Source organism: Hylobates moloch, unplaced genomic scaffold, assembly GCF_009828535.3.
Source record: "Hylobates moloch isolate HMO894 unplaced genomic scaffold, HMol_V3 SCAFFOLD_18, whole genome shotgun sequence".
In the NCBI taxonomy this organism is placed as follows: Eukaryota; Metazoa; Chordata; class Mammalia; order Primates; family Hylobatidae; genus Hylobates; species Hylobates moloch.
The window spans coordinates 49,675,161-49,691,061 of record NW_026652293.1 but is presented as its reverse complement, the minus strand read 5'-3'; the positions used below and the strand labels follow the sequence as shown (position 1 = coordinate 49,691,061).

Below are 15,901 nucleotides of genomic sequence, written 5' to 3'. Positions count from 1 at the left end.
TTAATGCAAAATAGCACTTTTACACAAGGTCTTTTAAAAGACCTTGATGTTACTGTGGAATTTATACTCAGTAGTTCCTTTTGTTTTTTTGATGAAATATAATCTTTTTTAAGTTTAATAGCACATCTGAAAATAACTGAATATAAACATGAGATTGTCCCTATTTGTTTTAAACACACTCTTCATTTTATAGCAATACCTATATAAGGATATTTGCTTTGATAAATGCCATAGAAAATATTCTGCTCTTGATTATGAATAAATTTACATTTATGTAGACACTGTGTATGCATTCATTTTACTTAACATGCTCTTGAATGCTCTAAATATTATACCATGAGAAAATAAACTACATTCAACTATTGCTAACTGTCTGACTTAACACCACAAAACAAGGGCAATCAGACAGTGGTAAAAAAAAATACCGTTCAAAACTGACTCCATGTGCCTAGATGTTCCGTGCAGCAGAGTTTATGAAACAGCACTTTGGTTACTTACAGTTTTATTACCCATTAAGTAATCAATATACTAACTTGATTTTCAAATGCTAACACAGAAATACAAATTATTTTCAAAATAATGGTAGTACCAAAATCAGGAAGAGTCTTAACTTTTTGGAAGCAACCAAAATTAAACCGAAATTGTGCTCTTGGTTTTTACCAGAAGTAGGCAAATGAGATAAAACAGATTCTATTCCTAGGGCAGATTTTAGGATGTGCTGTGCAGTCAATCAGAATTCATATCAATCTCCTATATTTTATAAATCTGTAATACCTTGAAAAATACATACTAGTAGATTAGGAGTCCTCTGCCCTGAGTATTAATTCAGATTTTGCTACTAACTGTGTGATCTAAGGCAAATTCACTTAACCTCACTGAGTTTTATTTTCTTCAAGTCTAAAATTAGAACATTGAACTAAATGATTTTTAATGTCTCTGAGCCGTAAAATTCTATGATGCTAAAAAAAGTATCCCAAATAGTATTCCACGGAGTCAAATGCTATCTGTCAGCCACTGAATAGTATTGATGCAAGATGTTATAAAGATGTGAAAATCCTTACCTTAACTCTTGGTAGGGAAATAAACTTGCTCACATTTTTTTCAAGTTCACTATATTTATTAGGGCAGAAAATAATACATATTCAGGAAGGATTCAACTAACAGGTTTTTTACTTAACCCTGTTAAGCAGTAAATTAAATGAACCAGAACATTTTAGGTTCATTCTGGTTAATTGAGGGATTATTGTATATTTCACAGTTTCAATATAATAACTGGCTTTCAAGGTCATTAGATTAGTAGTTCGAGAGCAGGTTCTCAGCAAAGTGGAGTTGCCTTTATAGATCATTTTAGCATGTTGACTAAGAGCTGGAAAACAAAACATAAAGATAATAAAGCCTTTAAGCAGCATTTGGAATAGAGGAAGCTACACGGGGATTGGAACCACTATGATTTACTCTAGGCTTGGAGCAGGTATGTTACTTCATGTAACGTCATTTGGTTTTCACATTTGACTGGATTATAAACTGCTGAAACATAAGGACTGAATCTTTCAAAATTCGATCTGCAGTTTCAAGCACAGGGCCTATTGGAAACTGAAAGCTGAGCAAACAATTCCTGAATGAATGACCACCAAGGACATCATTTCATAAAGGTTCTAAGACTTTTGAAATGAATTAAATAATTTGCTTGGAAACATTGGAATTTGGAATGGTGTGGTTCCAAAACATACTCTTTCCACTGCAAAAAAAAAAAAAAGCACAATATGTTGCTACACTCAACAAAGGCTATTTTGAAATGTGATAAAATGTGATAGCTCCTAATAAAGAAGACGATACGTTAAAAATAAAATAAAGAAGCTATTAATGCAGACAGCTATCGAGATAGGTGTTGTTTGATAATTTTCATACTAGTGCTAGCCATTTGTAACTTGATGAATTCTAAGTATTATGTATTCCCAAAAGATTCCTGGAAATGGCTTAACTTTTTAAGTAATTATGGATCAAGTGGCCTTTTTCTTTTTCTTCATGCTTTAAAATATGTTGCACTCTTAACATCCCCAATCCCTGTGGACCTGAAAGCTTACTGGAAAAGAGAATGCTAGTTTTGGTCCAGGCACAGTGGCTCACGTCTGTAGTCCCAGCACTTTGGGAGGCTCAGGTGGGCAGATCAATTGAGGCCAGGAGTTCAAGACCAGCCTGGCCAACATGGTGAAAACCCATCTCTACTTAAAATATGAAGAATAGCTGGGCATGGTGCTGCAAGCATATAATCCCAGCTACTCGGGAGGCTGAGGCACGAGAATCCCTTGAACCCAAGAGGCAGAGGTTGCAGTGATCCGAGATCTGCCACTGCACTCCAGCCTGGGCAATACAGCAAGACTCCATCTCAACAACAACAAAAAAAGAGAATGCTAGTTTTGGATTGTCTTAATAGTCATGTTCAAAAATAATTGATAAAATTTTATTATTTATGCATTTTATTGTACCAAAATTGAATCCCTTATTTGGCCAGATGTTACTCACCATTTCAAGGCAGAGTTATGCCTTTATGAATTTTTCAAAAGGGCTGTAACTGAGAAAAGCTATAGGAGATGGCTAAAACAACTTATTTTAATGGCTCTCAGGCTTTCAAAGACCTTGCCATTTCATAAAGGCATCTTTAATCAACCCCACTATTTTGTTTAGTTTTTCCAGACCAGAATTTTAATCAGCATTCAGCTGTATTGAATGTAGTGGCCTCTGGTGCAGGCAGGTCAAACAAGATACTGATTGGTTCAATTTCATTTAGATGATGTCAGATTAGACCAATTGGAAGCAACTTTAAGAACATTTATTTTCCCATCAAAGGAACTAAGATACTGTCCTGCTTACTTAGGATGCTTTAAATGCATCCAAAAAGAATGTGGGCAAAACAAAATAAAATAATTTGCAGGTAATTCTGTTATTTCAGCAGCCTCTTTATAAATAATTTCATTTACAAGAAAAATTCTTTCATAAATGCCTTATATTCTTAAGAGATTTCTTTGTCAAGTTGCTGGTTTATGGATCTCAGATGACACAGTAGAAGAAAACAGTCCTTCTAAACCAAAGGATGTTTTTACTTATCCTAGAAGACATCATAAAATCCTCAAAACAAAGTAAATTTTAATTCACACTCTGTTTTAAAAATATATACTTATATGTTGTATAGTACAGAATTTATTTGGGGAGAGTTAGCAGGGGAAATATTTTAGTACACAAATAAGAAAAAAATAGTGACAAATAGACTATCAGAATTAAATCCCAGTGTGTTACAAGTTTAACAGTAAGAAGCTGCAACATTTTTCCCTTCTAAGGAAAAAAAATCTGAAAAATGCAAATGGATGGATTTTTTTTCTCCCTGAGAAGTGGGAAGAATTTGTCTTTGACCATTTTTCCTTTGATAATTCAGCTGTCTCGTATGGCCTCTTTTCCTGCCATATTTTCTGGTGGACTTTTAGCACATTTGAAATGTCTGGGGTCTTCAACTTTTTTTTCTATTTTAATCGTTGGGCACTTATTTTTTGAGCTCACAGTGACCTGTCCTAAAGCTTGGAGTCAGAGTTTGGCCACATTTGCAAAGATTCCATTCACTAGAGGAGTATGGTTTTTTTCTTGCATAGAAAAGCACATGCCACAGCTGAGAATTAGAGGAAACCCAAAGAGGTTAATTAGGTACCCAATCTTAATGCAATTTCATGCCCAGGCCACAATTTAACCCATCTGAAAGTTGCTTAAGCTGGTAAGAAATTATCCTGAAGACATGGGCTACTGCTATAGTCTTATAATAGCAAATGAGATTAATTTCCATGTTTGTTGATAATAAACTGTTGTTTATGCTTATAATGAAGAATTTGCAACTAGTTGCAACAACTTTGCAAGTAGTAGTATACTCCCATATTTAAAAAAAAATCTAGAAATCAGTCATCCTCCTTCTGTCTTTGGGGAAAAGAATATTGACTGCTTTAAGAATCACAAAATCACTCCCTCAGTATCAAACTGAAAAATCAGAAAGACGCCCAAAGAAAGAGATGCTTTAATTTTTTATCTTAGTAATATCTGTCTTACACAAAAATGAGCTAAATAACTCTGCTTTTTTACATTGTTTTATGATTTTGCTTTATTTTCTTTTTGATTTTGGTAAAATTTAGTGCTTTTTGAAAGACTTTTTAACTTTGTTGTATCAATCAAAATTGTAACTTGAAGAGATACTGAACCAAGCTTAAGTATAGTTTTCAAACGTCATTGTTATATAAGGATATAATTACTAATATTTGCTAGCAAATATGGGTTGAAAACCCCTTAATGTATGTATCAATTTCCTGGAGAAGTGCTTGTCCAGTAAGTTTAAAACATTATTTGCAGTTTATTATGAAAGTGCACACAGAAGTTTCTGTAACATTCATGTTACCATTTCTGACATTAGTGATACTTAATTAGGGAATAGAGAGTTCTGTTATCATGTTAAATTTGTCAAACATGTTTTAATGAAGCCTATCTACTCTGACACGTACGTAAATTATGTGATCCTTTAAGCCATTAAACATTCACTCAACAATTGCTTCGTATTTGTTGTTTTATGAGAAACATTGTTTTATTTAATTTTACTTGGTGTTATGCTATAAACATATTGGTCACACTGTAGAACTAAAAGGCAATCGTATTTGCTGTACATCTTTTCTTCCCTGGAAGTCAGTTGTTTTATCTTAGTCTTCACCCTCTAATACTTTACTTATGTTATGTGTATACATGCTGTGTGTGTGTGTGTGTCTGTGTGTGTGTGTTTAATTTACTCTGGGAACTTTTGTGCAAGGCTAACTTCAGCAGGGCTGTTTATCCAGTCAATATATGCCCCACATCTCTAGGCTCTAACTTAGGATGCTTCCTTAATTCATACATTCATACCGTCTCAGTTATTCTCTAACTATTGGGGATGGCTATCTTATGTCTTAAAAAGCAAACTAAATAAATGTTAAATCTTAACATTGAAATGAATTTATTTTGGGGAAGTAAAGGTAGCACTATATAACAAAATCTGAAACTCTTATTATGAATTCTCTTTCCTCAATGTTCATGAAAACTTTTGGGACCGAGAGTGAAATGAGCATTTTTGCATCTCTGTTTAGGCTTGCACGGGTGGTGGGTGCACAGTGAGTGAGGCCAGTGAGGCCCTAACTGACGAGGACGTACCCGAAGGCGTGCCAGCCCCCAAAGCCCACTCATATTCACCTGACTCCTTTAATGTCTCCTGGACTGAGCCTGAATATCCGAATGGTAAGTGAACTCTTTTAGCCTCAAGTTAAAAAGATGATTAGCAAAGGTAAATTAATATTCTAAATGGCAGCTTATATGTGGTGCTTAATTTTTAATGATCATTTTAGCACATAAAATACCTAAGATAGTATCATTGTCTGTAGTTGGGGAGATTGTGGTTTTTAGGCTAACACATAATTTTGGTGGCTCAAAAGTGCTCCCTTTTGATAGTTCTTGTGTACTGCATCTTATTGTTTAATATGCTCCAGGAGAGGTGAAGAGAGCAAACGGGGAGGATTCCCAAAGAATGCCTTAGTGAGAGTGACATTGTATTTTCAATGACTTTCTGTTTTTAAAAGCCATTAGTTCTTCCCCGGAGAAGGAGAGAGGTGGAAAGTTCATGTACATATTGTGTCAAAAGGCTTTTGATTTAATAAGTTTATCTTAAAAGAGGCCACTTGGAACTCTGTATTTTTTAATATACTATTTATAAATATTTCAACATGCAGTTTTTAAACAATGCATAGATTAAACATACATATATTTATACATATTTAGCTGGAGGCAAGTTTTGTGCATTGCTAAGCAATATATATGTTTTTGTACAGTTTAGTGAATTAAGCTAGTCAGTTACGTTTCACTAAAATAAAATCTCATTATGAAGAATTTGTGATAGTTTTGGGTAGAAATTGCCTTATTCATTTAGTGGAAATATTTTTAAGATTCATATAACATAGTACCATTGTTTCACACTGATGGATGCTTACTTGACAGTAAATTTCATTCCTCTTTGAGACAAATATCAAGAAGACTTTTAATATCATAGAAACTCTTTTAAGTAACTGATTACCGAAAATTGAAATGGACTCTTTTAGCACAGCCAAAAAGAATGAAAGAAAAAAGTTACAGTTTTATTAGTTTGTCTTATGTTTACTATGATATTAATTATTCCAGCCATCTCATTTTAATTAAACTTTTGGCAAATGCACTAGATATATTTGAAGTAATGAAGAGAATTCTAGTAATCTGAGTGAGTTATTATCTCTGCTATTGAAGTTATTCCTGTATTATTACAAATTTTCCAAGAAAAAATAAATGGATGCCTATTTGATACTATATTAAGCAATCAACAATCTTGTTATGCTTCTTACTCCACAAAGAACTCTAGTTCATAGGTGGCAATGAAAATGTTAATGATTTATTTCAGTTGGATTGCTGTGAAATGCTATTACATGATTTGCGTAGTACAACACTTCCCTTCATCCCAATTGGTAAATGCAACTGGAACTACAATTGCACTCAGAATCTTCAGCTGTTCAGGGAAACATTTTCCACATTTCAAAGCTCTTTGAATGTTTTGTGTATTTGTGTATGTTTTGTATATTTGCAAGCAGTTTTAAAATGTACTCATCAAGCAAGAAGAATTTGGGAGATTTTGGAGATTTGTATTAACACTTCCATGGTATTCCAAAGTCTTGTTTAATCACAGTGGAATTTTTAGAATTTTAATTGTGGTACAATGGTTAGACATTTAAAAGGTAGTTTGTTTTTTTTTAACTGCTTTTTTCTTTTGACTACCTTTCCCCACTTTCCCCCAATTTTTTAGCATTTTGTTTCTCTTGTTGATTGTCTAGAGAGGGATAATCTGATTGTTGGAAAACATCTTTTCTCTCCAGCTGTCTTCGAAGTCCCCACACCTCTCCTCAAATACCCAAAGAATAAAGTCCAAATTTTTTAGTCTGGCATTCAGGTTACTACCAACTTGTGGCTCAACCTGAATACACGTTGCCTTGTAACATATCTTCCTTTCTAGACATGCTGGAATATTTATGGCTTAATGTTGGGTTGGAAAACATGGGTGGAGTCAAATAGGCCTAGAGTCAAAAATTGTTTCTGATGTATAGTGACTGTGTTACCTTGGAAAATTCATTAACTTCCATGGACCCCAGTTTCCTTGATTAGAAAATTGAGATTAATAGGCTGAGCGCAGTGGCTCACACCTGTAATCCCAGCACTTTGGGAGGCTGAGGCGGGTGGATCATGAGGTCAGGAGATTGAGACCATCTGGCTAACACAGTGAAACTCCATCTCTACTAAAAATACAAAAAATTAGCTGGGTGTGGTGGCAGGCACCTGTAATCCCAGCAACTCAGGAGGCTGAGGCAGGAGAATGGCATGAACCTGGGAGGCAGAGCTTGCAGTGAGCTAAGGTCACACCACTGCACTCCAGCCTGGGTGACAGAGTGAGACTCCGTCTCAAAAAAAAAAAAAAAAAAAAAAGAAAAGAAAATTGAGATTAACAATCCCTGTCATCACCCCGTCTTTAGCTGTAGAAATCCAACTCATTCTTCTAGGCTAACTGTAGGCCTCTTATTCCATGAAATCATTCTGCTCTTCCTTAAGTTTAAGGTAAACTTTCCCTCTTCTCTTGACTATGTGACCTGTTTCTATGCCTTCATAATGGAACTTCATTCAGCCTGTGCTTAAAGTTATTTGGGTATATGTCAAACACTCCCACCAGATGATAAGGACCATAAATCATTAATTTCTCTTTCACTCCACAGAGCCTAACACAATGTTCTACTTTTTATTGGTACCCAATAATATTTAATTCATTTAATGTCTCTTGTGGAAATTACCTTTGATCAGTGGCATATATACTCCAAAGCCCTGGCTCTTTAATGATACCAAGAGAGATGATAGAAGTACTTACCATCCAGTGCCTGCAATATATTTGTTCAAAATGCATTTGTTCCTAAAATATATTTTTCTAGGTGTGTAAGTTCTGGGCCTGGGTTTCTCTTTTGGGAATGTCAATCTTGCATTTGACCAAAGAATTTTTAATTTTCTTTTCTGGATTATGCCCAGTTCAAAGTTAACGGTACCAGGCCCACATGGCAATATAATGCTACCTAATGGTTGCTTTCTAATTTCTGAATATGCTGCAGAAGAGAAATACAGTTGGAGAATAAGATAGACTTCATTCTTGTGTAACTAAATAAACCCATTCAGAAGATTTTAAATGGTACTTCTCAAACTTATCTGATTCTTAGAACCATCCTGGGAGCACCAATTGAAGAAGTAGATTCTAGGCTCCACCACAGACCTCCTAAATAATCAGAATCTTCCACTGCCTTGGTTATCATCAAAATGCCCCTGGGAATTTAATACATTTTCCAACTGAGACCTCTCACAAAATCCTCCACCTGGATTTTTGTTACATCTTAAACTCAGCATATCCAAGTTGATTTCTCCTCATGGTCTCTGTCTCTCTACTTGTTCTTTCTCCTGTATCCCCTCTCTTGCGGATTTGCACTACCCAGCCCTGCCAGCCAGGATACTGGGCAGCAGTCTTCACTTTAATCCTTGCTCACCCCAACTGCTGTCACCACACAACCCCTCGACTGCACTTCTCTAGTGAAGGCCATTAATAGTGCTTACCCAGATCGCTTCAGGAGCCTCCTCATGCCATGCAAAAAATTTGCATTTGTTCATTCAAAATATGTATTTTGATGACCTACTCGGTTCCATCACTCTTATATACACAGTGAATTTCCTTGCTTCTTGATCTCAAGGATGTCCGAGTCCCTTGGGGAAAATATCCATATAAATGAATGTTCACAAGGTGGGGAGGTGCACAAGGTGCCAGGTATACAGAGAAGCAGCTCCTAGTGGTGCCCTATGAGATGTGGACATGTCATCCCTCTGCATTCTCATGAAGATGTTGCAGGACCAGAGATATACATGTGCTTAGTCTGAAACAGGTACCACTTGCCTGGTTTTGCACACTCAGGTTTCAAAATCGTGACTCTGTTAGTCAGTTATGTACCTAAAGGGATGTTTTTTCACTAGGGATTTATAAGCATGAACAAAGATTTCTTGAGAAAAAATTAAACTCAATTTCTATAATGAGAATTGGGTATATTTTTATGCTTTCCTATATATGACAAAATATGAAAGGTATAAAATGTTCTGATATAAATGTCCAGTCTTTGCCAATCAAACAGTTGGTAGCCTTTGGCCAGCATGGCTTAGGAAACATTTTCTCCTTGTCATAACTGATTCTGACTTAAACGATCACCTCCTACTCGTGAAAGTCTGATGGTAATCCTTAACCAAGGCTTTAAGAAAATATCCTCTCCCTTTGTTATTTCAGTTCTCTTCCTTGTCTCCCAACCTGGTCCTTCTCCACAGTGTCTGTGCTGGGAAGCTTGCTGGTTAGTTCAGTACATACTTCATGAGCCCTGAGAATTTTTCCTAATTTGGTGTCTTTTGTTCGGTAGTGTACCAGCAGCTCCAAGAATAGTGCCTGACGCATAATAATTGCTCAGTTAAAAATTTTTTGATTACCACTATTAAAGAAAAAAACAGAAAACAACACGTTCTGGAAAGGATATGGAGAAATTGGAACACTTAAGTACTGTTGGTGGGAATATTAAATGGTGCATCTGCTATGAAAAATAGTGTAGAGTTTCCTCAAATAATTAATAATAGGATTATTAGACGATGTAGCAATCCCACTTCTTGAAATATATCCAAAAGAATTGGAAACAAGATGCATTGCAGCATTATTCACGGTAGCTAAGAGGTGCAAACAACACAAGTGTCTATGGACAGATAAATAGATAAGCAAAATGTGATATATTTATACAGTGGAATATCATTCGGCCTTAAAAAGAAGGAAGTCCTGTCATACAATACAATCCGGATGAAACTTGAGGACATTATGGTAAATGAAATAAGCCACTCATGAAAAGACAAATACTGCATGATTGCACTTATGTGAGTTTATCTACAGTAGTTGAATGCACAGAAACAGAAATTAGAATTACAGTTACCAAGGGCTGAGTGGAAGGGGGGAATGGAGAGTTGCTGTTCAATGGGTTTAGAGCTTCAGTTTTCCAAGATGAAAAAGTTCTACAAATCTGTTGCACAACCATGTGTATGTAGGTAACGCGATGGTACACTTAAAATGGTTAAGATGCCCAATTTTATGTTGTGTTTTTTACCATAATAAAAAAAATTATATAGGAAGGATGTAATACAATGCTATAAACTTCTAAACTAGAAAAAAAGATTAAGAACAGCATTAGTTTAAAACAAACAAATTTGCTGATTAATAATCACATTGAGATCTATGCATAAAATATGCATTTTTTAAAACAAGGGTGAGCTCATACGATTTGCGTTGTTGTGGAATTTACTTTTCTCACTTCACAATATGGTGCAAACATCTTTCCTTGCAGTTCAGTGGAACATGACCTCATTCTTTCAAAAGGCAGTATGCAATCCCACTGAATGAAACTACAGCTTGCAAGACCCATTTTTTATTGATGGACATTTCTGTGATTTTTGCTATTACAAACAATTTTACTTGCTATTAATCGCCTCAGTCTGCCAAGTACAGTCTTTAAGTACTGAGTCATTATCACTTGATTCACACCTAAGGCTTTGCGCGCCTTCAAATATGTCCTGCTTAATTCTAGTCCCTTGCTTCACATACCTGCAAAAATGATGGTGTGACACTCCAGCTCTATGTTTCTCTAATCAGAGTCCTTTGCACCCATGTTCCCTCTGGCAAAGGTGTTCTTTACCGGCTGTGATTTCAGACATGATTTTAAAACCGCTGAAAAGAGCAACTTTTAGGTCCAAGGTCCATAGGAACCCTTATTATGTAGGACCTTGACGCTTCCTTTGTGAGACCATTAGCTATCACAGAGAAGTAGCACAAAGGATTACTATCTAATACATTTGTGACCTGTATTGTGTAGATTGCAATTGCATAATTAAAGTTATGCTTCTGAGAGCTTCCAAATTCTCATGAGCCATATTCCTTTTTAGAAGCTTAGGCCTTAGAATCCTGAAATATGTTTTTTCTTCACACTTCAAGTCTACCTTGCTAAAACAGCATAGCTATCTGACTATGCCAAACTTATTCGTCATTATCTAGCATAACATTTATAGTGACATTTTAAACTAATTAGAATATGTGTTTCTTAAAATACTAACTAAAAATACAGAATATAAAATGTTTATCTTTTATTAATAGCTATAATTCCTTGTAACTAACCTCTATCTTTACCTAAGTAAATTGACCTAAAATAGTTTCTTTATTAGACTGAGCTGCATGAGGGCAGGAATCATATGTGTCTTTTTCACTGCCCTAGTCCTGGCCTTTGGCAGAGTGCCACAGAGTAGAGAGGTGTTATAAAGCTGTTGAATGAATTAATATTTACTGATGATAGGGAAAATACCAAAATTGTAATAGTGTTGATGTGAGAAGCATATTCATATGCAATCATACAACATACACAAATGCACACTGTGAGCACAGTTTATGATTATGTAACATAGGTGGGATGATTTCAAAGGCAGCAGAGAGGTATCTTCCTCTTGGCCTGCTGAAGGCTTAAAGCATACACTTTGAGACCCAGTCCTTTTGCTTAAGATTTCATCAGCCTGGTAATCTGTAGATATTCTAATGAAAGACAGCACATAGACTTGTATTGTTTGCACTTTGCATGTCTCACTATCAAAGGCTAAATCTTTACTGTGATCAGGATTTGTTAATAACAACATGGGCATAATTAAGAGAGAAGCATGTGGCTGGGCGTGGTGGCTCACACCTGTAATCCCAGCAATTTGGGAGGTCCAGGTGGGCAGATCACTTGAGCCCAGGAGTTCCAGACCAGCCTGGGAGACATGATGAAACCCTGTCTCTACCAAAAAAAAAAAAGAAAAAGAAAAATTAGCCAGGCATGCTAGTGTGTGCCTGTAGTGCCAGCTACTTGGGAGGCTGGGGCATGAGAATCGCTTGAACGTGGGAGGCAGGGTTTGCAGTGAACCACAATTGTGCCACTGCACTTCAGCCTGGGTGACAGAGTGAGACCATGTCTAAAACAAAAAAGAGAAAGAGAGAGAAGCATGAGAGCTGGGCACCCATTAGACATGGTCTAGCATCTTCTTGAGAAGAGAGGGTGACCTGAGAAGCTTATGGAAATATTTTCCTAATTTAGTCTTTCATATTGGCCCATCTTTGTGAGAATTTATATGTGAACATGTATCAAAACGGTGGCAATCATGTCAAAAAGAATAGAAACATCTTAGGAGGTTGATTATTTTTGTAGACTTACACGTAGTACATTGAGGACAATAGAACGTTATTTAAAAAAACATGTGGCTCAGTGTTTTAAGCTTATATATTCTGTCAATAATGGGTGGTAGAGAAATCAATTAACTATAGATCTCTTACACACACTCTATATATGTTGTCCTTCACATTAAGAGATGATGCTATCGAAATAAATTTTTATAATGTGTGCACATGAAGATGTATGTATAAATACAAATTAAATATTCTATACATGCATAGAAATAAATACTTGATTTCTTGCTAACACTAATAACATTAGTAATAATAATAGCTATAATTTATAAGAATTTGCCAGGCACTTTAATTCCCATAACTAGCCCATGAAATAGGTATTGTTATCTCACAAATGTGGAAACTTAGATTTATAAATATTAAACAGTTTAATTACTCAAAATCAAGACAGCTGGTTAAGCAGAAAGATTGTATAAATCAAAGCAAGGTGTGAATGACAAAACTTCATGGTTTTATTCACTATATTATCTGCCTCTAGTTTTTGTAGAAAGGCTTATAATTTAGAATTTAATCTAGCCATATGAAAACAAAATTTTGTTACTTTTACCTGTTCAATGTCCTGTTCTTAGTGCCAATATTTAAAATTCACAAGATCTGTGTTCTGGTTTTTCTCTGGTTTTAGAGAGATAACTGTTTGGTATTTCGTTTGATTTTCTTACTTTTTAGTTTAAAATAACTTTATTTTTCAATGGTCAAAATGTGATTCTATTTTCTTTCCTGGAAATACTCAGTTTTAATAGGTGAAATGGATTACAGAACTCAGCGAATCACTTAGGAAAACTACTTGACAGTTTTGAGCAAACCTTGTGTAACTTTTATGAAACACCTCCAGTCAGTTTGTCAGGTAGAATTTCCCAAGCACAGTCTTTTTTAGATTCCGTTGATTCCATTTTTAGGAGAGCATAACAGTAATAAGGCATTATCCCACAATGTGAAAGCTCTTCTCTCTTTTCCTTTTTAATTGAAGGATCAAGTATTCACACAGGGAAGTATCTGCCACATTCAATCAGCATCTGAACCTTGGGGGGAGCCCTCAGTTAATACTCCTATTGCCATACTGCACTGGAAAAGACAAACAAATATGTTTGGAGCATCTATATTCACTATGCATGTTATTTTTATGACACACTAAAGCATTGTTTAATTCTTACAGTAAACAATTCTTTAGTGTAAATAGAGATACCTTGTATTAAATTTACATTGTATTGTACTTGCATTGAATTTCCTTGGTTATATATGACAACCTATTGAGCACCTTAAGAAAATACAATTTGACATAACATGATGAAGAGGCACAAAGATATATATCCCAGTGGATATGCTTTGTGGACAATTATCATCCAGTTTCCCTGTGAAAATTAAACACCTTAAAAATCCTATCATTATGGAAACAGAAAGGTGATAAACTTGAAACTCCTTCTGCTGTACAGCCAATGGGAATTAAGTATCCATTTTATGGATTATCCATTGAAGAACTGAATATCTAGAACTAGATTAAATTAAACTGAATTAAGCCAGAACCTGACCCCCTTTGCCACATGGCATGTTACAGTTTTATTTTGCTTCAGCTGTCTTACTGATTGTTAGCACCAGAGAATAAGCAAGAAAAAGCCTGAAAAAATACAATATGGTGCAATGTAATAGAATAAATGATTTTTTTATGGTGAATATTTCTCTTTTGCTTTTCTAGATTCACTCTCTTTTTCAACTCTGCCCCATGCCCTGTAAGGCTGACTCTTCCTCAAGGTGGCAATGGGCTTCCTCTCTCTCTGGCTTCCTGTTGGTTTGTCCATGGGAAGCAACAGCAAAAGATGAGAGGGTGAGAGGAGCATGGAGTCTCAGAACTTATTCTTCTTGGCTCTCCTTCTGCATGGCTCTGGATTCCAGGGTTGCATTCCTCTGGTAAAGGCTACAGTTCCTATTCGAAGCCCCTTTCTTTCTCCAGTTCCTGAATTTGTTCTCACCTTCTCCCCTGCAAACATAAAGATGTTTACTGGCTCCTAGCCAACTAGTTAAAATGGTCTAGGAATCCTAGCTAGTACTGGCTGGGAATGCTTTATTATCACTGATTGCTTTCCCTGAACCCTGTCCACATCTTTGTAAATAAGAGTTCCACTAAAATCTCTTCCATTGCCATTTGAGTTGTCACTGATTTCCTGTTGAAACCCTGACTCATTCCTAAATTTTACTTAATCCACATTTAACACGGAGAGGTGTTTTGTTTGTGTGTGTTTGTTTTTTTGATGGGGGGGGGTAGTGCGTGAAGATAAATTTAAAATGACTTTCTTCATGCTAAGAGTGGCAAGAATAAATAAGTAAATGAACAAAATTTCAATTTTCTTAAACTTTGTTTCAATACAATAGACATCTTAAAGGCCAATAAGAAGAGCCAAGCTCAAAGGTTCTAGTGGCAGCTTGCTTATCTAATAAACCCATCATATTTAATTTTTCAAATAGTAATCAACTTATTGATATATCTTTGAAAGCTTTTCACTTATTGTTATAAAATATTCCTTAATTATCAGTAGTGAAATAATGGCTTATGACATCTTCCTCTTGATGAAGTAACTCAGAGTGCCAAGTTTAGCTTAAAGGTCAGTTTCGGCCAGGTGTGGTAGCTCAAGCCTGTAATTCCAGCACTTTGGGAGGCTGAGGCAGGTGTATCACCTGAGGTCAGGAGTTCAAGACCAGCCTGGCCAACATGGCGAAACCCCGTCTCTACTAAAACTACAAAAATTATCTGGGCGGGGGTGGCAGGTGCCTGTAATCCCAGCTACTTGGGAGGCTAAGGCAGGAGAATCACTTGAAGCTAGGAGATAGACGTTGTAGTGAGCCAAGATTGTGCCATTGCACACCAGCCTGGGCGACAAGAGCAAAACTCCTTCTCAAAAAATAAACAAATAAAATAAAATAAAAATCAAGGTCAGTTTCTCAGATAAGCCCTATTATGTAACCTACCCAGACTAGGTTAGCATCCACCTCTCCCTTCTCTATGCCGTATTTTCCTTCTATCTATCTGATTTTTAAAAAGTAAATTTTACATCCACATAATACCTCTAACGTCTGTTGTTCTTCCATTTAGATGGAAAGTTTTGTGAAGGAAATAACCATGACTGTTCTGACAACTTCTTTATTACCAGCATGCAACACAATATCTGGCTCACAGTAGCTACCCCATAGTTACTGATGAGCCAGATGACTACCAGAAACCAAATCTAAACCCAGCAGACTTACAAAAATTATTTTACAGTATTTAGCAAATACTTGTTTCCTTGCACTTTCTGGACTTCACTGGAAAGGAATGAATTTTAAATGAAAAGATAGCATACAAATATAAGAAACTATTGGCTAATGACAGATAGTGTGCCAGGGAGGAATACAGACCTGCCTAAGCTTGTTTTTGAGAGATGTTAGTTTAGTTTTTACGAGAGAAGTGCAGCACATGACATAAGTCAGAACTGGAGG

The 15,901-nt window shown here is 35.8% G+C and overlaps 1 protein-coding gene across 1 annotated transcript in view; it reads left to right on the top strand.

Annotated features, from left to right (window-relative positions):
• USH2A (usherin) overlaps positions 1-15,901 on the top strand; it is a 798,563-nt gene that overhangs the window by 419,778 nt on the left and 362,884 nt on the right. Inside the window, exon 35 of the mRNA XM_032136481.2 lies at positions 5,145-5,292. Coding sequence (XP_031992372.1) covers positions 5,145-5,292 — 148 coding nt within the window. The remainder of the gene's footprint in view (positions 1-5,144; positions 5,293-15,901) is intronic.